Below are 26,736 nucleotides of genomic sequence, written 5' to 3'. Positions count from 1 at the left end.
TACAGAAATAAAAATAATCGTTATTTTCGTAAGAATAACCACATAGTTTTTAATAAGGTATTTGAGAGAATGTCATAACGTTTGGAATGAAATTCATATAACCATGGCTGTTCTAAGTTTATAATCTTTGGTTTTCCTTCGGTAGTCTCGATTCGTCATCGTTAAATGTTCTTTGGAAAGTTGCTGAACGAAATATAATATGGCGACGGTTGATAATAGGAACTTTAACCCAACACCTTTTTATCTGGTGTCACAGTGTATTGATAGTTTTGGAAAGTTTGATTGTTTAAAATTACATATTTGGTAGTCATTACGTTTGATTTAATTAATTGTGATATATCTGTTGCCGTACAACTTTGGAAATCTCGTTTTATTTTTCCCGTTTAAGATAGTATTGCTATCTAGTGTTAAATTATTACATCCGCCACCGACCACATTTTTGTTCACGTGAACCTGCAACATGGATGAAGAGTGGGGTAAGTTTTAATTCTCCTTATTCTACTGTAAAGAGTTATGAATATGTATTATGTTGAAAGGTTAACGCATGAAACTGAATTGCAGATGCTGATACCTTCGAGCCGCCAGAAATTAAGACGACGCCTTCAGTGGGTGCCAATAAGTGGGAAGGAGAGGATGAGGACGAAGATGTGAAAGTGCGTGGCAGTAAACAGATTTATTCTTGGAAAGTCTTTTTATTTCTTATTAACGCTGTGTATAAAAGACAGCAGTGTGGGTACGAATGTAAAAGTTGTATGTTACATGAAAAGAATACATTTTTCCATGTTTTGCATGCATTGTAATAGAACATCTGTGACAGGTTCTTAAATGGATTTGTATCACTTTCTCGTGTAACCAAAACCAACATTTGTATGTGTCTAGTTTAATTTATTTTAATTATGTAGTAATTTATTTGATGTTGTATTTTTCAGATTTTGTTATTTAATACAGAAGTAGGGCATTTTGGGTTATAAACTGTTGCTTTCTTGAATGTAGGATAACTGGGAAGATGAAGAGGAAGAAGAGAAGAAAGATGTAGAAAAGCAAGAAACAGCAAAACCTATGCAGGTGAAAAAAAACAAGAAAACCTTAGCCGAAAAAATCGAAGAGAAAGAAGTGAGTATGAACTTGAAATACGGTATATGTTGGGAATTGAGTACTAGGCCAGATAGAATCTTCGCGCACTGACTGAGTTGTACTGTCCTATTACTGATTTCAATTTTTCTCTTTTCAGTATACAGGGTGAACCGTAAGTTATTCTTTGAGATATTTCAAACAAAACATTTTAATACAATTTTGCTCGTTTTTGCTTCCTTTTTGAGATGAAAATTGTTTTATATGAAACATTTGACAGCGTGTTTTGGGACAACCATTGATTTAATTCCCAGTATGCTCAGTCAATTTAAGAGAGCAATGTATTACGATAATAATCGATTGAAAGAATTTTATTAGTTTTGCCCAAATGTGGAGAAATTTGATCCAAACAAATATAACTTTTCGTTCTGAAAAGGGATTTTAAAATGTTATGTTTGTTGGGATCAAACTTCTGCACATTTAAAGGACAAAATTAAAATTCTTTGAATCATTTATTTATCATAATACACCTCTGCGTTAAGTTTACTGAGCATATTGGGAATTAAATGAATACTTTTCCCAAAACATGCTGTGAAATATTTGATATAAAACAATTTTTATTTAAAAAAGGAAGAAAGAACGAGCGAAGTTGTATTAATCTCTTTTGTTTGAAATATTCTCAAAGAATAACCCCTTGAAATTAATGACATTACTTACGGTTCGCTTTGTATATAGGATAACATTCTTAATTTTATTCTACTAATTATGTTGAATTAAATTTTGTCAATCTATTGGGTAGCTAATCTGGCATACTTTCTTTACTATATCAGTAGGTATAATTCTCATGGATTAGAAATGGTTTAAGTAATATCGAATTTAATATGGAATCAGGTGTTAGTAGTTTTGGTACACCTAGGCCTGATGACATATTTATTTACTTATTTTATTTTATTTATTTTATTATTTTGCTAATAATCGTAACATAAAATATAAAATATACAGAGAAACTTTAGCTCGCCCCTGAAAGAGCAGAACTCGACGATAGGTCGAACAGTTGGGTATTAAGTTTTAACCTTTGTGCTTGAATTTTTATTTTTTGTAAAGTGTCAGATTCAGAAACAGGATAAACTAGTGCATTGTGAATTGCCATGATTCTGAAACTGCAAATTATGAAATTAATAGTGGATTTTTTTTATACATCTTGATTACGCAACTTTTAATACTGTATCACTTCGGAATATGTATGGTAAGACTTTCCTGTGTTAAATTTCAACGTACCTCGTTTACTTGTTTCGATCTATTTATGGGTCATCTTCAGAACTGCAGTTAACACAGGAAAGTCTTACCATACATATTCAGAGGTGGATTTTTTTGTTGAAATGAAGTTTATTATTTAAGGATTTTGTGAAGTAGAATTGGTACGACAAGGCAGTAAAATACAGTAGAAGTGAAAGGTGCGTGATTATGTAGTTAAATATTTGCATGTTTTTACAAAGGAAGAGAGATGTACGTAAGTTAACAAGACGAAACAAATGCAAATTATTAGGAAATTGTTGTTTGGTCAGCTGTCTGAAGACAGGTTTGAACCTCATAAGTGACACCAATAAGACATCACTAGTGAGGCAACTAAGCCAGGAGATAAGGGGGTAGCATGGCTAGTTCCGTTCCCCCTCCATTGCATACATCACTGACTAATCCCCATTTCAGTTTGGTTGATAGGCTTTCCCCTCTACTCACACTCTCTACCATCAGTGAAGGGGAAGATGCTACTGTCCAGCTCACAAACGTTCGACTAATTGATTTTCTACATAGTGACAAATTTTATTATCGAAAGCGTTTACCGGTAATCTATATTTCAAAAGTCTATACTAAGCGTTTATATTTCATTTTATTGCTGTTTATATCAACTGGCACATTAAAAAGCTGCTGAGAGCAGAAGATAAATGTTTTCTCCACCGCTAGTTGCTACTGTACAGCATACACAATGGAACAATCTGCACTGTGTCACTCCGCCCTGACTTCATAATACAAACTAACATCCCTTAACTTAATTATTTATTAGTTGAAAAAATTGTAAGAACGACACTAAAATATACTCAAACATATAATCGTCAAACATCTGTGTCACTGTATTTTATATTCACTAATGTACTGTATTTAATATTTTATTTTCTTGTGTATACAGTTTGGGGGGTGCAGGTATAAGAAGTAACAGCTACTGGTCTGTCACTGACGGACTCAGGGCAAGTAGAAGGGGAAAGAAATGCCTTCACATCCTCTCAACTTGTGTGAAATGTCGTTTAGTAACATATTACACTAATCAGACTTCAGTTGCATACAAACAATTGTTCTTCCTCTGACACATATCGTCAAGTGATATGTACTGCCTGATAATAGATATACATATCAGCCAGAACCTTAGACAGAGGTAATTTGGAAATTATGGTAATGAACAAACACTGAAATGTAGCACAACATTTAAATAATAATTCAAATATGACAAAGTTTTCGTAATGTGGGTGTTTTATTTGTCAGCCAAGACAGTTACATCACACTGAGGAGTGCTGACAACTTCCTGCAGTAAAAATTACTATTATAGACTCATCTCGCAGACTGCTGGGACATATTCTATAATGGCATCAAAAGGATCTTGGTTGAAGCATGAGCAGTTGTCTCTGGAATATGTCGGAAAATAGAAAAAAGTGACTATGCAATGAAGCCTATATGTTACAAGAACTTAGCTATCCTATAATATAACTCACTCTAGCCTTGTGACAGTTCTTGGCCTCTCGTCACTTAGCTATCCACTCATCTAATGCATTCTAACCTTGTCGCAGTTCTCGTCTCCTACCACTTAGCTATCCTCTCATCTAACCCACTTTAACCTTGCTATAGACCTCTTGTCACTTAGCTATCCCCTCATCTAACCCACTTTAACCTTGCCACAGGCCTCTTGTCACTTAGCTATCCCCTCATCTAACCCACTCTAACCTTGTCGCAATTCTCGTCTCCTGCCACTTAGCTATCCCCTCATCTAACCCACTTTAACCTTGCTACAGGCCTCTTGTCACTTAGCTATCCCCTCATCTAACTCACTCTAACCTTGCCACAGGCCTCTTATCACTTAGATATCCCCTCATCTAACGCACTCTATCCTTGTCGCAGCCCTTGTCTCCTACTAAGCTATTCCCTCATCTAACCCACTTTAACATTGCTATAGACCTCTTGTCACTTAGTTATCCCCTCATCTAACCCACTCAAACCTTGCCACAGGCCTCTTGTCACTTAGCTACCCCCTCATCTAATACGCTCTAACCTTGTCGCAGTTCTTTCTCCTGCCACTTAGCTATCCTCTCATCTAACCCACTTTAACCTTGCTATAGACCTCTTGTCACTTAGCTATCCCCTCATCTAACCCACTTTAACCTTGCCACAGGCCTCTTGTCACTTAGCTATCCCCTCATCTAACCCACTCTAACCTTGTCGCAATTCTCGTCTCCTGCCACTTAGCTATCCCCTCATCTAACCCACTTTAACCTTGCTACAGGCCTCTTGTCACTTAGCTATCCCCTCATCTAACTCACTCTAACCTTGCCACAGGCCTCTTATCACTTAGATATCCCCTCATCTAACGCACTCTATCCTTGTCGCAGCCCTTGTCTCCTACTACTTAGCTATTCCCTCATCTAACCCACTTTAACATTGCTATAGACCTCTTGTCACTTAGTTATCCCCTCATCTAACCCACTCAAACCTTGCCACAGGCCTCTTGTCACTTAGCTACCCCCTCATCTAATACGCTCTAACCTTCTCGCAGTCCTTTCTCCTGCCACTTAGCTATCCTCTCATCTAACCCACTTTAACCTTGCTATAGACCTCTTGTCACTTAGCTATCCCCTCATCTAACCCACTTTAACCTTGCCACAGGCCTCTTGTCACTTAGCTATCCCCTCATCTAACCCACTCTAACCTTGTCGCAGTTCTCGTCTCCTGCCACTTAGCTATCCCCTCATCTAACCCACTTTAACCTTGCCACAGGCCTCTTGTCACTTAGCTATCCCCACATCTAACCCACTCTAACCTTGTCGCAATTTTCGTCTCCTGCCACTTAGCTATCCTCTCATCTAACCCACTTTAACCTTGCTACAGGCCTCTTGTCACATATCTATCCCCACATCTAACCCACTCTAACCTTGTCGCAATTCTCGTCTCCTGCCACTTAGCTATCCTCTCATCTAACCCACTTTAACCTTGCTACAGGCCTCTTGTCACTTAGCTATCCCCACATCTAACCCACTCTAAACTTGTCGCAATTCTCGTCTCCTGCCACTTAGCTATCCTCTCATCTAACCCACTTTAACCTTGCTACAGGCCTCTTGTTACATATCTATCCCCACATCTAACCCACTCTAACCTTGTCGCAATTCTCGTCTCCTGCCACTTAGCTATCCTCTCATCTAACCCACTTTAACCTTGCTACAGGCCTCTTGTCACTTAGCTATCCCCACATCTAACCCACTCTAAACTTGTCGCAATTCTCGTCTCCTGCCACTTAGCTATCCTCTCATCTAACCCACTGTAACCTTGCTACAGGCTTCTTGTCACTTAGCTATCCCCACATCTAACCCACTCTAACCTTGTCGCAATTCTAGTCTCCTGCCACTTAGCTATCCTCTCATCTAACCCACTTTAACCTTGCTACAGGCCTCTTGTCACTTAGCTATCCCCACATCTAACCCACTCTAAACTTGTCGCAATTCTCGTCTCCTGCCACTTAGCTATCCTCTCATCTAACCCACTTTAACCTTGCTACAGGCCTCTTGTCACTTAGCTATCCCCACATCTAACCCACTCTAACCTTGTCGCAATTCTCGTCCCCTGCCACTTAGCTATCCTCTCATCTAACCCACTTTAACCTTGCTACAGGCTTCTTGTCACTTAGCTATCCCCACATCTAACCCACTCTAACCTTGTCGCAATTCTCGTCTCCTGTCACTTAGCTATCCTCTCATCTAACCCACTTTAACCTTGCTACAGGCCTCTTGTCACTTAGCTATCCCCACATCTAACCCACTCTAAACTTGTCGCAATTCTCGTCTCCTGCCACTTAGCTATCCTCTCATCTAACCCACTTTAACCTTGCTACAGGCTTCTTGTCACTTAGCTATCCCCACATCTAACCCACTCTAACCTTGTCGCAATTCTCGTCTCCTGTCACTTAGCTATCCCCTCATCTAACCCACTCTAACCTTGCTACAGGCCTCTTGCCACTTAGCTATCCCCACATCTAACCCACTCTTTGTCACAGTCCTTGCCTCCTGTCACCTATCCCCTGATCTAACCCACTTTAACCTCGTCACACGCTTCGACTTCTTGTCACTTACCTATGCCCTTATCTCCATTATCTGACCCACTTTAACTATGTCACAGTCCTCATGCAATCTGCAGTAACCGCATCACAGTCCTTGATCTCCCTTCACTTAGCTACATTTTCGTGTAACCCACCAAAAGTATATAGATGTAGTACTCGTTACTGGTAATTAGCGAGAGTGAATATGTAAAATCGCGCGAATTGGAAAAACAATAACATCTACTGTGGAAATAATAATATCGCCATTACTAATATATACTCCCTCCCCCCCTTTCATTTTTATGTCCGTTGGCAGAGCCCTTAACTTGCCGTTTTGGACCCCACTGTTTGAGTGCGCCCATAGATGTCATTAGTGACGAAAAGCATATACTACTTTGTTTTTTTTTATATTGGGTTATTTTACGATGCTGTATCAACATCTCAGGTTATTTAGCGTCTGAATGAAATGAAGGTGGTAATGCTGGTGAAATGAGTCCAGGGTCCAGCACCGAAAGTTACCCAGCATTTGCTCGTATTGAGTTGAGGGAAAACCCCAGAAAAAACCTCAACCAGGTAACTTGCCCCAACTCGGATTCGAACCCGGGCCACCTGGTTTTGCAGCTAGACGCGATGACCGTTACTCCACAGGTGTGGACACTTAGTTTGTTAGGGACTATCTAGAGTGTACCATAGGCATTGGATGTACATTAGACTTGGAATGGATAATGATGATGATGATGATGATGATGATATAGGTGTAGAGTTGTTGGGATGTCTCAGGAAAGCAAAGTACCTGGAGAAAACCCCTATATTGTCTGGGCTATGTGCTTGTTGACATAAGTTATAAATTCAGAGTAGATCGGGGTTTGAACCCTGGCCCCTTGTCATATAGATCCAGCACACTAGTACTGAGCCACTGTGGCAGTTTTCTTAATATATGTACCGATTTAAAAATTTCTGCCTATACTAACATCTAAGTTTCATGATGTCACAGTAAGTTATGTTGGTTGAAATGAAGGTGTAAAAGCGGTATAATAATGGAATGCACAGTGTGTTCGTTCACTCCAGAAACGTGGATCCCTCGGGAGTATTTTAAAATACTTTAGGATAATATGGTTTGGGTTAACCTGCATCGATTTAACCTGATAAGGGCAGTTTCTTGTTATCGCACGTAAAATAATGGTAAAAATAGCCTCTCTTCAAGTAGTAATAAATTTAATACTATTTATCACAGCTCTTTCATTTTTTAGTGATGTGTGTATACACTTTAAGCTTTAAAATATAAAAAGAATGGTTACTCTGGAGAAAATCTTTCACCTTGAAATAAATTTTGAATTTAAACATTTTTTATAAATTCACTACATGCCTGTGATTAAATGCACTCTGTTGTCTTATTATAGCACATACTGAATAGAAATTTTAACCACTTACTGCTAATAGATACTAAAACACACCCTACTAAAATTATTAATATGTCTTCAATATTATGGGCATAGGGCTAATATCAATCTTCACCATCAAAAAATAAATAATAAAATAATATAAATATAATATTTGCTTTAATCATTGTTTGGAAATCACGACATTGGTGCATAATAAATGAAGACTACAGGAAGAAAAGGAGGAATGTCAAGATTTTCAGGAGAGCTAATTTAAAGTTCAAAACTAATTTATTCAAGAAGTGTATTACAAATGATAAATACTACCATGCATTTTGAAAGGTGGTTAATCTAGTAATCAATATGTTTTATTGTCATCTAACTACAAACTTCCAATTTTTACCATTATCTCAGTTTTCACAAAAAAGTGACATTCCCCCTTTTATTCCTGTGGTCTTCAAATATTTTGGCATATATCACATGTTTTACATATTTTGAAGAATATTATATATTTTGAAACAATATACATTTTTTCACCACTTTTCCTCGACTTAACTCAAAAGTTATACGTTTGAAAATTGTTTATAAAATTTGTCCCTTCGTCTCTAATGCATAAAAATATTTTAATAATTGAAAGTCTAACATTTTGTGTATCCCTTAAGATGTAACGCTAAAGTAGGAACAAATACCAGTGCGAAGGGTTGGTCATTGTACTGCTACCACGGTGAAGGACAGAGTGAAAATTACCCTGTGGGTATGACTGTTTGAAACAAACATTCCCACTCAGTTGGTCTGAAGGAAAACAGTAGTTCTTTCAGTTTTCTTGAGAAGCTTATTCTGACATCAGGTGATACAGCTAGCTAGTCTGCTGCTTTGACGCCAGTTGCATCCAAGTTAAAAGATTGAATTTCAATTGACGATGCCATTATAGTGATGGCAAAATTGTGGTGTGTAAAAAGTGTGTGAGAAACACATTTAAAAACTGAACCTCATGTCAAATAAAAAACGTGCTCTGTCGAAGAAACAAGTTCTTCTTACACAAGTAGTGCTGGAAGCTTCGTCTTCTGCCAGTGAATTTAATAAAGATTTGTGCATGGCAATGGTTGCTGCAAACATACCGTGGTATAAACTTGTAGTGCCAAAGTATTCATACGCAAATACAGCAACTTCAATATTCCAGATAAAGCAACACTCCGGAAAAATTATTTGAACTCCAGCTACACTGACACAATGGAAACAATTAGACCTTAACTTGGCGATTCCTACATATGGGATGTTGTTGACGAGACAATCAATGACCGCAGAAATTATGTAAAAATATTGAATTATTTATTATTATTTCAGATTTATTATATTGTCTTATTAAACTTCATACATAAAAATCGTAATAAATTCAAATTGTATCATCATAAATATGGAACTAAAAGGTCCGATTTTATACGACTAGAGGAACCAAAGTGTTTCACAAGCACAGCTCTTAGCCATGGTACCTACTTTGGTCCAAGGTTATATAATAAAATAATTGAAAAATACCCAAATTTGGAAAATTTTAGTATTAGAAATTTAAAAAATAGCGTTAGGAATTTAATTATTAAATAATATATGTTGATTTAATATGTGTATGTATTTGTATGATTTAGATTTGTTTAAATTGAAATTGTATTTTTAAAGTTAATTTATTCCCATAATTTTTTTTCTTGACTCACTTTGTGTCAAATAATTATCTTTGTTTGTGTTAAGTGTGTGTTTAGATAACTCCCTGAGCACGAGTTTTTACTCCTTCAGGGAAGAATTAAGACTGTATTTTTGTTCATGTTATTTTTTATTAATTGTGCCTCCAAACAAAATTTAAATGAAGTTGAATCACATGTGCACTTGTAATTTTTTATCAGTTTGCAAAAATACATCTAATAAAGCCTGGATTTTAAGTTACATATTTTTTATTTATTACTTATTTATCTACATATTTTGTCATTTTTAGCTACATATTTTTTATTTTCATATTACATAAAATCGGACTTTACTGATGAGAAGGGTATCATGCTGTCTGAGGATCCTTCTCACCTTCATTTTGTTTTATCTGAAGATAGAATAGGCTTTCGAAATGTTGTGATATTTATCTATTTATATACAGTATTATGTATTTTTTCATCAGCAGTGGTAAAGTTCAACCCAAACCTCTTCTAAATAATCTTTGGTTTTTTCCTCCATTTAACACATCTACACATATACTATTTTTTGCATCAACCATCAGTTAAGTCTGATAGTAACATTAACAACTACATAAAATGGCTAGTAGCCAAGAGTGCAGCAGGAACAATGTTCTCACTTGAAGTCTACGCCCACTAGAAGCCAGAGAAATAAAAATAAACGTTTATTGTTAGTACTTTTACTTGAACAGTTATAATTAGAATGAATGCTGCAAAACACCATTCCATGAAAAACTTCTTAAAACAGTGAAGGTTATACATTTCTCTGAGTTCCTGCACAAAACAAGTTGTGTTGTAAAAATAAAATTTGATAATCCCTGGAACTACTTCCTACGCTGTAATGATGTGAAATTCTCGAAATAAGTTGTCATCACCATGAATTAAATATAGGCCTATATACAGGGTGAGTCGGAAGATTTGGAGAGTGCACAAAACTCCTGGTGGAATAACTTTCAAAGAGAAAGTCATCTCGAAATTCAGTTTACAATGTATTGGGCCTCTGGATATTTTACAGTTCTCTATTATATCTCTCCTGGTAAATTTAAAATGTCTTATCTTAGTTATGGACGTCAGAGCATTAAAAAGCATTGCAAACTTCTGTTATCTCTCTTCCCTATAGCAAACTTGATATTACACAGAGGCAGAGATATATGGTGACACACAAAAGTAGCAGTGAGTAAAGAGTAAATACATCGATTTTTTAGTCATGTAGTGGTTGCTGAGAAAATTAACTCCATGTGTAGATGAAATTATTGGGGATCATCAATGTGGTTTTAGATGTAATAGATCCACTATTGATCAGATTTTTTGTATTTGACAGATATTGGAGAAAAAATGGAAGTATAAGGGTACAGTACATCAGTTATTCATAGATTTCAAAAAGGCATATGACTCTGTTAAGAGAGAAGTATTATACGATATTCTTATTGAATTTGATATTCCCAAGAAATTAGTTCGATTAATCAAAATGTGTCTCAGTGAAACGTGCAGCAGAGTCCGTATAGGCCAGTTTCTATCTGATGCTTTTCCAATTCACTGTGGGCTAAAGCAAGGAGATGCATTATCGCCTTTTTAACTTTGTTCTAGAATATGCCATTAGGAAAGTTCAGGATAACAGACAGGGTTTGATATTGAACGGGTTACATCAGCTGCTTGTCTATGTGGATGACGTGAATATATTAGGAGAAAATCCACAAATGATTAAGTAAAACAAGGGAATTTTACTTGAAGCAAGTAAAGAGATAGGTTTGGAAGTAAATCCCGAAGAGACAAAGTATTTGATTATGTCTCGTGACAGGAATATTGTAAGAAAAGGAAATATAAAAATTGGAAATTTATCCTTTGAAGAGATGGAAAAATTCAAATAACTTGGAGGAACAGTAACAAATATAAATTATACTCGGGAGGAAATTAAACACAGAATAAATATGGGAAATGCGTGTTATTATTTGGTTGAGAAGCTTTTGTCATCTAGTCTGCTGTCAAAAAATCTGAAAGTTAGATTTTATAAAACAGTTACATTACCGGTTGTTCTGTATAGTTGTGAAACTTGGACTCTCACTTTGAGAGAGGAACAGAGTCTAAGGGCATTTGAGAATAATGTGTTTAGGAAAATATTTGGGGCTAAGAGGGATGAAGTTACAGGAGAATGGAGAAAGTTACACAACGCAAAACTGGATGCATTGTATTCTTCACTTGACATAATTAGGGACATTAAATCCAGATGTTTGAGATGGACAGGGCATGTAGCATGTATGGGCGAAACCAGAAATGCATATAGAGTATTAGTTGGGAGGCCGGAGGGAAAAAGACCTTTAGGGAGGCCGAGATGCAGATGGGAAGATAATATTAAAATGGATTTGACTTGAGGGAGGTGCGATATGATGGTAGGAACTGGATTAATCTTGCTCAGGATAGGGACCAATGGCGGGCTAATGTGAAAAGCATTTGTAAGTAAGTAATATTTCATAGCGGTCAAAGCACACAGGAAAATAATTTAATAACACAATAATCAAGAAGAATCGGTCCTCAGCAAGCAACGAGATGAGTAAGAAGTGAGTGACCACGAATCTGCTAACTTAGCAAAGTGCAGTAGTATACGCAAGCCATTCTGAAGTGAATATTAAGTGAGTGAAGGAATTGTTTAGAATGGATACCACAAGCCTAAGGAGAGAATCAACAAAATTAATAGAAAATTAGAAGATATACAGGAGAAGAATAACATGTTAAAAAGGAAGGTGAAATATTTAGAAGAAGAGAAAAGGAGGAACAATCAAATCTTTTTTGAATAGAACAGAAAAAAGAACAGTCTTTGGACACGTACAGGGGGGGGGGGGGTTGTGTGTGTCTGTGTCTGTGTGGTTTTTTAAATGTTGTAATAATGATGTTTAAAAATAAACATTGAAAAACGACTTGATCAACTTCATACAAAATGTTTCCCCATCTTTTATCAGTTTGTGATTTTGAAAATGTTGAAAACTGCTGCTTTAAGAGATGAAAATACAGTAGAACCCCGATTATCCGTCGCCCTATTAACCGATTGGTGGATTATCCGTCTGTCCTTCTGTCGCTTTTTTCTGCAGAGATATATAAAGTATTGTACATTTTGTTAATACTTAATAAATTAATACTGTACATTGTATTAGCACGTTATTTCTTCTATAGAGTGTTATTATAAGCTTTTCCCTTACAGAGTATAGTCCACTGTTCGAATTGTGATACTGTATAACTTCTGTATAAAATATCTTCTATGGGTGTCAAAAGAAATCTTGTTGTGCTAAGTATCGGGAGAAAAATTGTAAATAATTGAGTGGTTTGGGGAAAGAGAAACTGTGGTTCATCTCGCAACAGAATACGAGTTTGGAGTGTATAAAGTATGTAAATCTACAACACGAGTCCTTCACTTTCCATAGGCAGCTATTAACAAGGAGTTTTCTTGCCCTACAAAATCCGTCATTGACAGTGAGACTTAAATTAGTGAACTTGTGACCCACTGCCTAGCGCGTTAAATACAAGGCCATAGAGGAATTCACTAAAGTGTATTATTCACTAAATTTACGAAAATATTTCAGGGTACGGATTATCCGATTTTTTCGATTAACCGTTCAGCCTACCCCCTTCATTAGCACGGATAATAGAGGTTCTACTGTATTAATTTTACTCTCAAGATGAAAGAAAATGCTTTAAAACTAATACTTGTTCACTTAATGTTTTGCTTAATTTTATGTTAAAAATGATTCGGGACATACTTCGAAATAGTTGTCAGTATTGAAAGGTAGGAAAGGTATCACCTATATATGCCATGGGGGAGCATACAGGAATTGAACCCAGAACCTTCCAGTCTGTAGCCATTGGCTCTACCAATGGAGTTATCCTGGTGCCTCATCAGTATTTAACTTGAATAAAATTCAGTGGTAGTTTTAAAAGAATGAGAACATTTATCATGTGTCTAACAATATTTTGAAAGCCATTAGCGGCTTAGAGAAACTTTGGGGATTATAAACCCTCTTAAATAGGGACAAGTGACACCACTGTACTGCACATTTGTGTATTTGTATCTTTGTGTTATTTTCTGTGTTCTGATTAAAAGATTACATATCGATGGTGTTCAGGTAAAAGAAAATTTTTTCAGAAACAGCTATAATTAAATTTTAACACTTTATTATTAGTTACTTTATATGAAGGAATGTAAATACACCATGTCCCGCTTAGAGGGATCGAGAAATAAGTGTAAAAATAATGATTTATTTACATACCTTTTTACATAACTTGATGTAAAAACTCTCCTAGTTTCGGAGAATGCTCAATTCAACTCGATGTGTGCGCCTTGAATTGCTCTGCAGACATCTAAACGGTATTCAACCTCCGACCAAGTGTTCTGTAGCATTTGTGGAGCCACTAGCGCAGCTGTATTCGTGATGCATTGCCTCAGTTCCTCCAAAGTGTTAGCTCTGCCTCTTTGGTACACAGCATCCTTCACAAAGCCCCAGAAAAGAAGTCCAAGGAGTCAGATCGAGTGACCTGGGTAGTCATGCAAGGGGTCTTCATTTTCCGATCCACCTATCGGGGAATTTTTCATACAAGAACTCACGCACCCATTGATGATAATGGGATGGGGCTCCATTCTGCTGAAAAACCGATCCTGGGGGAAGCTGGTTAAAAACAAAGTTCCACAACATGTCCAGATACACATTTTCTGTGACTGTAGACCAGGGCCGGGCATGAGAGCGGCTCCGTGTTGCCGGCCAGAGCTGCTCTCGCTCCACAAGGCAAGCCAGAGCAGAACGCTCATTCAGTGGCGGACTCGCATTACAGCTACCTTCCCTGCATTAATATAACAAGAGCCACGGTTGTTCTATTCACTCAATCTGTCAGTACATAATAGTTTATAAGGATATTACATCAATCCATTGTGCATTACAGAATTTATAACACTCTTATTAATTTAATGAAATAAACTTCGCTCTATGCACACACACAAATCATTAGGCTTATTTACATAACCCATACGCACATACTGCAATCTCCTCACCACGGTTCTACGAGACAGGCGTATGGCTTCCACTTCCCCTACTTGCTGTGAGTGTGGGCAGAGTTCATTTGCCAATTTAATTAAACATCGCTTGATGAATTCATCTTTGTTGAATGTTTTCAATTCCTTTGCAATTTCGTGGCAAATTTTGTAGCTAATTCTCATAGCCGATTCACCAAGTGCATTATTGTCATCCTGTTAATACATAATATATAATATAATGTAATATGATATGATGTGAAAGGATATGATATATGATATGATATTATATAATGTGATGATATAATATATAATATTATATTATATTATATATGATATATCATGAACTGTAATATACTATACTATGATATATCATAATACTTGTATAATTTAAAATTATATATTACTAAATTTATAATAACTTATAATGCAATATAAATATCAAATAGATCCTCTAATGTAATGTATCTGAGAAACATTTTCTTTAAGTTGTATTAATTTATGGCGTTCATTACCAACATATTTGTCATATTCAGTAGCATGTTGTGAAGAATAATGCCGTTGGATATTGAACTTCTTAATCAGTTGGAGTGTTTTATGACAAATTAAACACTTTGCTAATCCACTGCTCTCTACCAAAAAGAACTCCTCCTCCCATGATACATTAAAAGCATTGGGACTAGCGGGCCACTTCAATGTATGAGTGGAAGCTCCGTCTTCAAAGTTCGCCATCATACTGCAGAGTCACCACTGCACCAACACTGAATGACGTACAGTATGCATACGTTACAGCGCTCGCAAGACGCGCTCTTTAAGGCACACAGCACTCATTTCTCAGAATCATGTAATGTGCCCAGTCCTGCTGTAGACTCTACGAAGAAAAATGGTCCAATGACTCATATAACAGCTTTTTCTTCTGCAAGACATAGCACACACTGAACTTTCTGTTGTGGTGTCCATATCGTGTTTGCTATAGCTTGTTCTCCTACAAAATGGCATTAGGCTTGTTTTAGTGCCCTAGCAACAAACAAACTAAAGTTACGCATGCGGCTGTTTTCAGACTTTGTTGCATGAACTTCAACAGTTTCTCTATCTTGTCAGATGTAAATCACAATGATATCTTTATCTGATTTTAAGTGGCGAGCATTTATTACTCGATCCCTCTAAGCGGGACACAGTGTATAATTGTCAAAAAACATATCTCCACATTTTGTAATTAAGTTTTAACTAATTACAGCAAAGAAGAGTAGCATTAAAAAAATTATGGTTAAGCTCTTTTACCTAAACACCATCGATATATTGAAAATACTAATTCCATCTTTATTATAAAATAGTTTCGAAGTTTTCGTATACAAAGAATTAAAAATCTATCTCTTCATGCTTTTGAAACCCACTTCACTTAGGATGTAGGTAAAATTACTACAGAAATTTATATCAAGTTATAGGCCTACTAAGATTATCTAGGTACACAAACTTATTGTCCTACTACATAATTTGTTGCCATTTTGGGTACTAGTACTATCAATCAATCTTCTTAATGTATCCAGCTGTTTGCTGACAACATAAAGTCCACTGTAGTTTATTCAGTTGTTGTTTTTCACGAGAAATGAGGGGTATTTTGATCGGTGTTCATTATAGATGCCTGTTGCTAGTAGCCAGAGTTGGGGAGTACTAATAATAAATAATAACTATTAAAATTGGCCATTATTTGTGATCGAGACAGCATCTGTGTCATAATTTCTTACGAACACATAATGGGCTTTTAGTCACTTGTAATATACGTTTTATTTTATCTTGGTAATTATTGTAATTATTTTCCTTCTTATTGTATAATATTAATCGTAGTGAAATTGTTTAAAGTGTTAAAGCATTATGTAAAAATTTCTTTGATGCTAGTTACGGGTTGGATATAAATGAAATAATAATTGTTTCTAATCAACAAATTACTTCACAAGAAGAAATAACAATTGTAACTAAGATACCATTATTTTTCTACATGTAAAGTAATGAACTGTTTCTTACGGTTGCTAACAGTTTGATAAACAGTACATTATATCACTAGGATGAAATAAATAGATCAGTAAATGAGTAAATAAATAAAATCTTAAAACTTTTATGTTACAGCTAAGGCAACTTGAAGAAGCGGAGAAGAAAGCGAAAGCAAGAGAAGTAAAACGAGAATTAACAGCAGAGGAAATTCAAGAAGAGAAAATACGCCAACAGAAGTTACAAGAAGAATCGGATTTGCGAGTAGCGATGGAGACTTTTGGTGTGTACAACTATTTCTTGACAAAGAGTGGCTGGATGCTGATGTTAACCACTAATTTTCTTACTTCCTAAAACAAACCTGTTAGATTTTGTTACCTTTCTTTTTGTGATTTACATTTTCTGTTTGTTACAAAGTAAATTTCAATATAGGCTATACATCTTCATTACACAACTTTTAACACTGTCCCTATCCTGAGCAAGATTAATTTACTCTCTATCATCATATCCCACCTCCCTCAAATCCATTTTAATATTATCCTCCCATCTACGCTTCGGCCTCCCCAAAGGTCTTTTTCCCTCTGGTCTCCCAACTAACACTATATGCATTTCTGGATTCGCTCATACGTGCTACATGCCCTGCCCATAATAAATCTGTGGCCGGGAGGAAAAAGGTCTTAAGTCAGTTTTTTTTGAAAATGAGATTTTTATATATTCTGAAAGCGGAAACAATTCTCTACAATCTGGTAAAACAGCTAAAGTCAAATAAGACTCCTGACTGGATTTATAGAGCGTTACCAAATGTCCTAAGTACTTTTTGAATCGAGCACACACAGAATAAAGGACTTAAGTATATTTAATTCTTTATTCCTTACAAACCATCACATGTTTACTTTCCATGCTTCCCTATTAAAAAGGTCTAACTTGTATTTTAGCCATTTTATCACTTACTGATGACCTTTCCTTTTAAAACTTTAAGCACCAGGGTAAACAGTCCTATAATTGTTTAAGACGCATTTTGCATTCATAATAATTTACATTTCTCATTTATTTTGACATGAAAAAGGTCTTATGTTTAATAGTCCCTTCTACTCAGTTTCGCTTCTAGTCTTAAAAGGGCTTAAGTGCGGCTATTTTTGGAAATGATCAAGAAAATTGTTAAATGAGCAACATTATCTATTTTAGAAGAAATATAAACAAATAATATCCAGGAAAAAAACCTCTTAATTAAAAAAACTTTATAATTGACACCAATTTCAATCTTTCTACTGCTTTCCTGAAAAGTGTAAAATTTTTACTTAAGACCTTTTTCGTCCTGACCACAGAAATATATACCGATATTTTAAATTGTGTTTTAATAGTGGTTCTAAATAAATATTTACTTGCTCAGTTAAGAGATGCTATTCTACTTGTCTGCACTGAAATGGCTTAATCTGGTACATTTGGTGTTTACAGGCATTGGCGAGACCAGTACAGTGTCAGGAATCGATGCTATGAATCCAAATACGAAGGAGGAATTCGATGAACTGCAGCAAGCAATATCTAAAAAAGTCCAATTGTATACAAAATCAGCGCATTTTCCAATATTTGCAGAAGATTTGATTCGGAATATATGTGCAAATTGTAAGTAATTAAAATGAGTTCTGCTGTTAACAAAATGTGTAAGACATGCTTCATAGGAACTGTAAACCTGCAAGATTTCAGGTGCGTGTAAGGAGTTTTTATTGTGCTGTAAATATTTTCTTCATATGTCCCTTATTTTTAGTCCATGTCTTTTATATTATTCATCAAAAGGCGGCATGTAGGATCTATGTACAAGTGGACAATTGTTTGTCACACAACTCAGATGAGGCTTAGATCACACAGTTATATAGAAAAGTCACAATTTTTTAAACTATACTCATCTGTTTCTGTATTATCTTGCTAATTTATTTTCATGTTTCCATTTTTTTTCCTATAAACGGTTTGTGTTTAAGTGTAATTATTTTTAATCTTTACATGTACTATACTTTCTTATTTTTGTTGTGATAAATTTTAATTCCTAAATAACATGATCGTAACAATCGAAAGTTTCTTAATGTATTATAATGTATTTAGACTGGCAACCTTGTAAAATCTGACGCTTGACACGTGTCAAAGCTGCTTTCAGGCAGGGGGATGGGGCGAGAATGTCTTGTTCCAAAGTACAATGTTGTCAGACTGGAAGAAGGCCTGTAACACACTTGAAGAGTTTTCGCTAGCAAGAAATGTGTTGCGAGAAAGAGGCGAAGAGCCTTCCTCCACACACTTGGCGAGTTCTCGCTATCACAGATCACACCTCGCTATGATCATCTATGCACTGCCTTCATGCAGAAAGCATTTTTCTGATTATAGTAATGACTCGTTGGGGGAAATATTATAGGTTATGTATTTACGTATATTGTCGTACTTAAATATATAACCTGTAAGTATATTGTCGTACTTTACAAATTACGTACGAACGCTATGTTGAATCTGAGTATTCAGATGATGAGGAAATGGAGTTACATGAACATAGTTAATGAAAAGAAAAAGTAGGCCTAAAATTAAAGCCAGAAATATCTGAAAATACATTGTATCTTACGAAAATAAGGGCGAGTTTTGGACACTGGTTTCGATTTGAATGATGATATGTTTAGGTGTTATTTCAGGTTGAATGGACCACAGCTTTTTGCTATTCATGATATGATAGAGGATTCCTTGCTATGTTCTGATTAAAATTATGTAAACTGTTAAGACATATAGATACATTATTTCAAATGTTTAATTAATACTATTAAATCTCATCAAAATAAAATATAGCCCTATTTATTTTCAGATAATCTGATATTTGTCTCCACATTTCTTCTTTAAGTTTCGTGTTTTTATAGTTTTCATCCTGTGTATCATATAAATAGGCCTACGGGTGACATCGTACAAGTTCGATAAGTTTCTGACTGCAATTATCAGCCGTCTTTCCTCATTTTGAAATAAAAACAATACAATTTATCGCCACCTGTGATATCTTTTTCTACATTCAATCGTCATAAAGAGTATAAATGCCAAACATCTTTGATAAATGTGTCAAGAAAATTCGCTGAGCTACCGATGCCAGCGAGAAACTCGCGCGAGGTTTTTGCCTCGAGCGAGAATCTCTTCCAGTGTGTGGACGTCCATTTGAATCCATGTTATCAATTTTTTAATTTTCTCGCAACACATTTCTTGCTGGCGAAAACTCTGCAAGTGTGTTACAGGCCGAATGGAGAGAAAGAGTGACTAAAACATTGATTGTAAGCAGGTTGCCCTGGCACCAACAAATTTTTATGTGATACCTGAGTTTTATTATTGAGTTAATCATTTTTTGAGGCTTCGATTTCTTTTATGTTGCTACACTAATATATAATCGCAGTCTACTATATACAGTCACGAAGCTTGAGTTTTGAGGGTGCTAGAAACAATAGACTGTGACAGTACTATTTTGCATTGCCTGTAACGAGGCGATATTAGCGATCCTAGTGGTGAGCAACTAACTAATGTTTGCATATTTACTACATATTGAGCTTCGCGACTGTATATACTAGACTGTGATATAATGTTAACAAAAACAGTCGTAGGAAGAAATGTTGTTGTTGTTGTTTTCTAATGCCAGGCGTTTGACAATAAAGTCATTTGACCTCTTGCACTCCAATATTTTTCAAAGATATTATCATGACCAGCTACTGAAGCACAGATTTTGAGGTTTCCGAATCCATTTCTTGGTTTGAGTTGCACAATGGACAGTTAGGGAACTGATATATTCCAATTCTGTGCAGGTGTTTGGCCAAACAATAATGGCCTGTTGCCAATGTATAATGTGTTTTATCAATTAATTATATTAATATATTTTAGTAAATATACCTTTATCGTAGCTTGAATGGTTTTCCCATTGCATACAAAATATTGTGACTTGTGAAAAAGAAAAAAAAAGAGGCTGGCACCTGAAAATTTTGGAATTTATAATTCTGTCACTGGTTGTAAGAATTTTTTTGTATTGAGAAAATGTTCTTGACATGCAGACTTTCTTGCTTTTCTAGGTTCTTCCTCTTTATTTTTGTTTCTTTATTACAGTAGGATCCCAAGACCTGAAAAAATTAAAAACAACAGTAGAAAATATGTTCCTAGAGAAGAGTAAAGCTGAAAAGGGCGATAAGGCAAAGAAAAGCAAAGGAAAGGGGAAAGTTAAACTTAAAGTGGAAGGTGACCATGTAAGTAAAATATAAATTACTTGATACGGTTATTATCTAAATTGAGGATCAAGATCAGCTAAAAATGCTCCTCAGGATAGGAACTGGATGGTTCCTGATTGATGTACAGTGCTTAGAATAACCAAGGGAAGAGATTTCCTTTATACCAGGTTGAGTATTCATAGCATTGACTGGTAGAGACTGGGTGCACTTAATGTACACGTGTAAGATGTTGGGTGCCATGTTTTGCACATTAATATGTGAAATACAATTACAAAAGTTAATAATGGCGTGTTAAGTCTTCTTACTGTAATAATGTAGCCATTTCACGTATTGTCAACTGGAGTTACGTTTGGCCCTTATTTTACCATTCTAAAAGTAAACTTTCGTAATTGATGTGTTTGTTAATTTATTTTATGCTCGACCATGCCGAAATGTAGTAATTATACACCTGGTAGCAGCCCTTTAATAGACCTCATTAAAGTACACCTATTCATTTAAATTCAGGTGTTCCACCAATCAGAAAATACCATTGTAGCAATATAAAGCGTAAGTATCGATTATTCTATTCTATTCATTGAAACATCACGGAGGCTGGAAATGCAATACTGTTGCAGAAGGTTATGTTGAAGAATTTATCCAAAATAAAATTGAAATCTCAAGTACAATATTAAACTCAGTCAAAAAAAAAAACATACAAATTAACATCAATTCACCGTCATCTTCCAGTCTTTCACAAAGTACATTCCCGCAAATTCATTTCACCAATTGCACAATAAATCATCTATATTTGAAATAAAGTCAGTTCTGTTACTATAATAATTAGCGTTAATTGTAAATAATATTCAAATAAATTCAATTTGTCATCTCGTTTTTCAGTGTCTAATTCAATTTCAAGGTTATATCGAGATTAATGTTTATTTTACTCTCTAGATTAAATCAAGGTCAATGTCGACATTTGTTTCTCGGAAAAAATCAATACTTTCGCGTCTGCACACATCTCACAATTTACGAGCTATTGCACTAGGTCAGTTCTGCTCCTCAGTCAGATAAGAATAACATGAATACTTATGAATAATTTGAAGTTAGAAATATGGTCGAGCATAAAAAGTCGTATGAAACTTGACTATAATGGTAATTAAGATGCTCGTATGAAAATTATGAAACTCGCGCTCGTTTCAGAAACATTCTCGCGTCTTAATTACTACCATTATAGGCTCGTTGCATAATGTACTATTAATGAAACATTTTAGAAGGAGTTCTACATGAAGTAATAAAGGCTTCTAAAGCATTGCAATCACATTGCTGTTACCTGAGTTCATAATTTTTAAAATATTGTGCCAGTGTTACCTTGACATGGGGTAACTTTATCCCAACTTTCCAGCTTGCATAGTACACTGTGTTTAGGATCATGTTGGGCCACTGTAACCCCAAAATCAGTGCTGGTTTACCCAACTTATATGATAAAATGCAATGAAATCATACTCACCTGTGGTGTAGCATGAAATTTTGAGCAGGGGAAGCTAACTCAAGTTGTCTTTCATGTACATATGAGAAAACGTATTACAAAAATATAGTCTTAAAATAAATAGTAGTCAATGTCAAGTCAGCAGTCTGAAGATTGGTTGGAACCTCGTAACGCCAATAAGGCATCACCTCAAATGGTACATAGTAAAATATGATTTCATGGTTTACACATATATCTAGCAAATAGACGTATAACATTAGCTCACTCCCCGTCATATTTAGGGAAAATCACAATATTAACAGTCAATAGATACAGTACGTAAGTATGTGTCTGTCTTTTGGTTGTGTCCTTCATTGAGAGCAAGGGAGTCGGTCATTTGTTTTTTAAATCACACTTTTGTTCGTAAGTCAATCTTGATAATACAATTGTCCTAAAAAATTCAAGTAAATTGGTGTCAGGAACTGTTATTTCACTCATTATTTATTACATCAGCCACAATGCACACGAACACTTCAACTGAACACAACTCACGAAAGGGATAATTCGGAAACCAAATTCTTTTCAATGTCAGAGCTAGCTTCTTGCATGCCTTGCGACCAGGGTAGTTTAGTTAGAAAGGGATGGAAAATCTGTGCTTCATGTGTACTGCTGCATCACAAATCATCCTGAGCTGCTGCATCACAATATTTTACGCGTAAATATAAATTGTATTAAAAGTAATAAATAATTTTGTTCATGAACTGCAGGTTTATTATGAAATTATTATTAACTGGGGAAGCTGAGCTTTTTAGCTTACATTGACGTTACACCACTGATACTCACATGACAATTTAAATAAGAACAATGCATATTTTATTACGAAAACACGCAAATTGAAGGTCGTACTGGAAATTATGTACGGTATTTTATATTATATTATTACATTAATTGATAATCTCTTTGTCAATAGTTGCACAATCTTTTTTAATACTGCTCCATGATTTGACTGTCAAGTTAGGATGATATTTTAGAAAAAGTTTTCCCCACTCGTAACCAGGTATATTGTTTTTTTAAATTAGTTACTGGTTATTTATTTAGCTAATAAGCAAAGTGAGTGCAATTCAAAAAGTATACAACGAAATATGTTTCTAGCCACTACTGTAAGAGCTATGCTCGTGTACGGTATGGTTTTAGCAATAATATAACATAAAATTTACAAAGGCAGTTTACTAAATACACTAGATTAACTTAATTTAGACCAACAACTAACACACAAGAGAAAAAAGAAAGAGTTTATTTTTATGGATAAATCTTCACCTGCATTGAACTGTAGGCAACGAAGTCACCAGGAGACATTTGCTGCAATTTCTACGCTTGCCACAACCTTCTCATAATGGCCAGCAGAGTGCTGCATTGGAGTTAAATCGCTCGCTTGAACTCGGTCGAGTGTTGCATCCTCGAGTGAGATACAATCGGTCGTGATATGCTCATAATAAATAGAAGTACAGTACAAGGTCATCTCACCGACATGTCTTATCTTGTATGGAAGACGACAGATAAGATACACATATGTTTTGCTCGCACGGTAAAAATAAGGCTTTATTTTCTGCATTTATGACAAACGTTTAATGGAACAGTCAATGGGACGTAGCAAAACAGGAACATGAACTTATAAATAAAATAGTATGAAAAACTTCGATATACAGTTATTATTGCTAATTAATAATTATTCAATATTTGATTTACCACATATATAATGTGATAGGTCCATACATAGTGTTCCGCCTATATACTGCGACAATGTAGAAACTTTTACAAAATATTATTGATATAGCAGTAGATTAATAACAATTTTAGTACAGAGATAACGTCACAGAAAATATAATAAAATGAATAATCATGCTGCACAAATGTTAGACGCAAAGATTGATATACCAATTATTAGAGATTATTATTATTATTATTATTATTATTATTATTATTATTACTACTTACTTACTTATTGGCTTTTAAAGAACCCGGAGGTTCATTGCCGCCCTCACATAAGCCCGCCATTGGTCCCCATCCTAAGCAAGATTAATTCAGTCTCTACCATCATATCCCACCTCCATCAAATCCATTTTAATATTATCTTCCCACCTACGTCTCGACCTCCCCAAAGGTCTTTTTCCCTCCGGCCTCCCAACTAACACACTATATGCATTTCTGGATTCGCCCGTATGTGCTACATGTCCTGCCCATCTCAAACGTCTGGATTTTATGTTCCTAATTATGTCAGGTGAAGAATACAATGCGTGTAGCTCTGTGTTGTGTAACTTTCTCCATTCTCCTGTAACTTCATCCCTCTTAATCCCAAATATTTTCCTAAGAACCTTATTCTCAAACACCCTTAGTCTCTGTTCCTCTCTCAAAGTGCTTCTGTTCTTCTTTCACAACCATACAGAACAACCGGTAATATAAGTGTTTTATAAATTCTAACTTTCAGATTTTTTGACAGAAGACTAGATGATAAAAGCTTCTCAACTGAATAATAACACGCATTTCCCATATTTATTCTGCATTTAATTTTATTATTATTATTATTATTATTATTATTATTATTATTATTATTATTATTACTAGAAAACTTGATACAGTTCTTGCATTATCGTGATTGTGTTCTCTGTTTATAATAATTACATTTACATCCAATAACATCTATCGGATGTGGCAAAAACAAAATCACTCCTGTGTGGAAAAAAAAAAAACATTTACCTACAACATTTATATTACATTTTAAAGCAAGTTTTGTAGTTGTACTATGGAGAGGTTAGTTAAACACTGCAACGTTTTGAAATGATAAACATCTATGATGTTTTACTACACAGTTCATCACTGTAACAAGAACGAATGTCTTAACGCTTGGCTTATACCGTTCGAGGATTTATTGCTCGTGACAATTTTACCCATCATGCATGTGCGCTACCTATCGGATTATGCTATGAACTACTTGGCGCTTGAGCGAAAACGTCCGATGCAGACCTCTGGTGGCCAGTGTCATTACACGTCTGCCTTAAGGGAATTATTAAAGAATTTTGAATTGTTGAGGTTACTAATCTTCGCATGGGGAAAAAAAAAGAATGTTTGACAGCTTGGTGAAGATTCAGCACTGTTAATATGTTGTTGTTTTCTAATGCCAGGCGTTTGACAATAAAGTCATTTGACCTCTTGCACTCCAATATTTTTCGAAGATATTATCATGGCCAGCCACTGAAGCACAGATTTTGAGGTGTTCCGAATCCGTTTCTTGGTTTGAGTTGCACAATGGACAGTTAGGGGACTGATATATTCCAATTCTATGCAGGTGTTTGGCCAAACAATCATGGCCTGTTGCCAATCTAAATGCAGCTACAGACGATTTTCGTGGTAAATCGGGAATTAACTGTGGATTCTGATGCAGAGAGTTCCATTTTTTCCCTTGGGATTGTGTTATCAAATTTTGTTTGTTGACGTCTAAGTATGTAGATTTAAAATAAATCTTTTCACAGAGTAATACGTAGATTTAGTAACAGGTCTGTAAGTAGCAGTGCTGCCCTTCTTTGCTAAAGCATCCGTATTCTCGTTTCCCAGGATTCCACAATGGGATGGTATCCATTGGAATACAATTCTTTTATTGAGTGATATTAATTGAGAGAGCATTTTAGTTATTTCTGCTGTTTGAGATGAAGGTGTGTGTTTAGAGACTATTGATAGAATAGCTGCTTTGGAGTCTGACAATATAACTGCATTTTTAAATTTATTGATGTGGCATAGAAGATTCCTGAGACTTTCACTTATTGCAATGATTTCTCCATCAAAACTTGTTGTTCCATACCCAAGAGATCTATAAAGTGAGAAGAGACAGCACGTAACACCTGCACCGGCACCTTGTTCTCTGGAGATCAGTGCACTGTTAATATGGTTATTCGAAATGTAACATACATTAATTTTTCTTTGCAGGCCCTTGTTAATGAGTATTCTGCTTACGGGGACTTGGACGATTACGACGATTTCATGTAGTACTGGTGACTTAATGTGGGATATGATCCCAGTCTGCTCTCAAGTCGACAAATTAACAATCTGTAAGATGGGTACAGATGTTACGTACTGTGAAGATTTTGAATGAAGTGAATTCACAGACTGCAGACCTGAACTGTTGTTATTGAATATAAATCTGAATAGCTGGTAATGCTTGGTGTAGGTTTTTCCCAGCTAATTGGTATGTTAATGTGATGTTTTATTTTTAAAACTGAACTTCTCACATTACTTAATAATGTTTTTGAGGATTTGGAAGAAAATATAAGCATGAAAGTGCCAGATCAAAATAATAATAATACCTAATAAAAAAATGGTAAATTCTGTTAAGTTTGAAATAATTATAAACATCAACAAATATTATAGCTATGGATAACAGAGTATGTGGTATACCCACACATATCTTGCTTCTAACATCGGAAACTTGAAGTGATCGGGAATACATATGCCATCTCATATGGAAGTGGGTACTTATGTAGAGTGACTATAATAAAGATGTCAAACGTGAAA

General features: G+C 35.4%; 1 protein-coding gene across 1 annotated transcript; it reads left to right on the top strand.

Moving 5' to 3' along the window:
• Nucleotides 1-186: 186 nt before the first annotated feature.
• On the top strand, nt 187-26,736 carry eIF3j (eukaryotic translation initiation factor 3 subunit j). Its single transcript, XM_069822324.1, has 7 exons — nt 187-476; nt 562-653; nt 994-1,113; nt 16,645-16,789; nt 17,962-18,129; nt 20,611-20,747; nt 26,152-26,736. Exons 1-7 carry the CDS (start codon nt 461-463, stop codon nt 26,209-26,211), a joined length of 738 nt encoding a protein of 245 aa, XP_069678425.1. The 5' UTR covers nt 187-460; the 3' UTR covers nt 26,212-26,736.

Source organism: Periplaneta americana, chromosome 3 (genome assembly GCF_040183065.1).
Source record: "Periplaneta americana isolate PAMFEO1 chromosome 3, P.americana_PAMFEO1_priV1, whole genome shotgun sequence".
Classification (NCBI taxonomy): domain Eukaryota; kingdom Metazoa; phylum Arthropoda; class Insecta; order Blattodea; family Blattidae; genus Periplaneta; species Periplaneta americana.
Note: the sequence above shows the minus strand (reverse complement) of the source record. Positions and strands in the feature narration are given on the sequence as shown.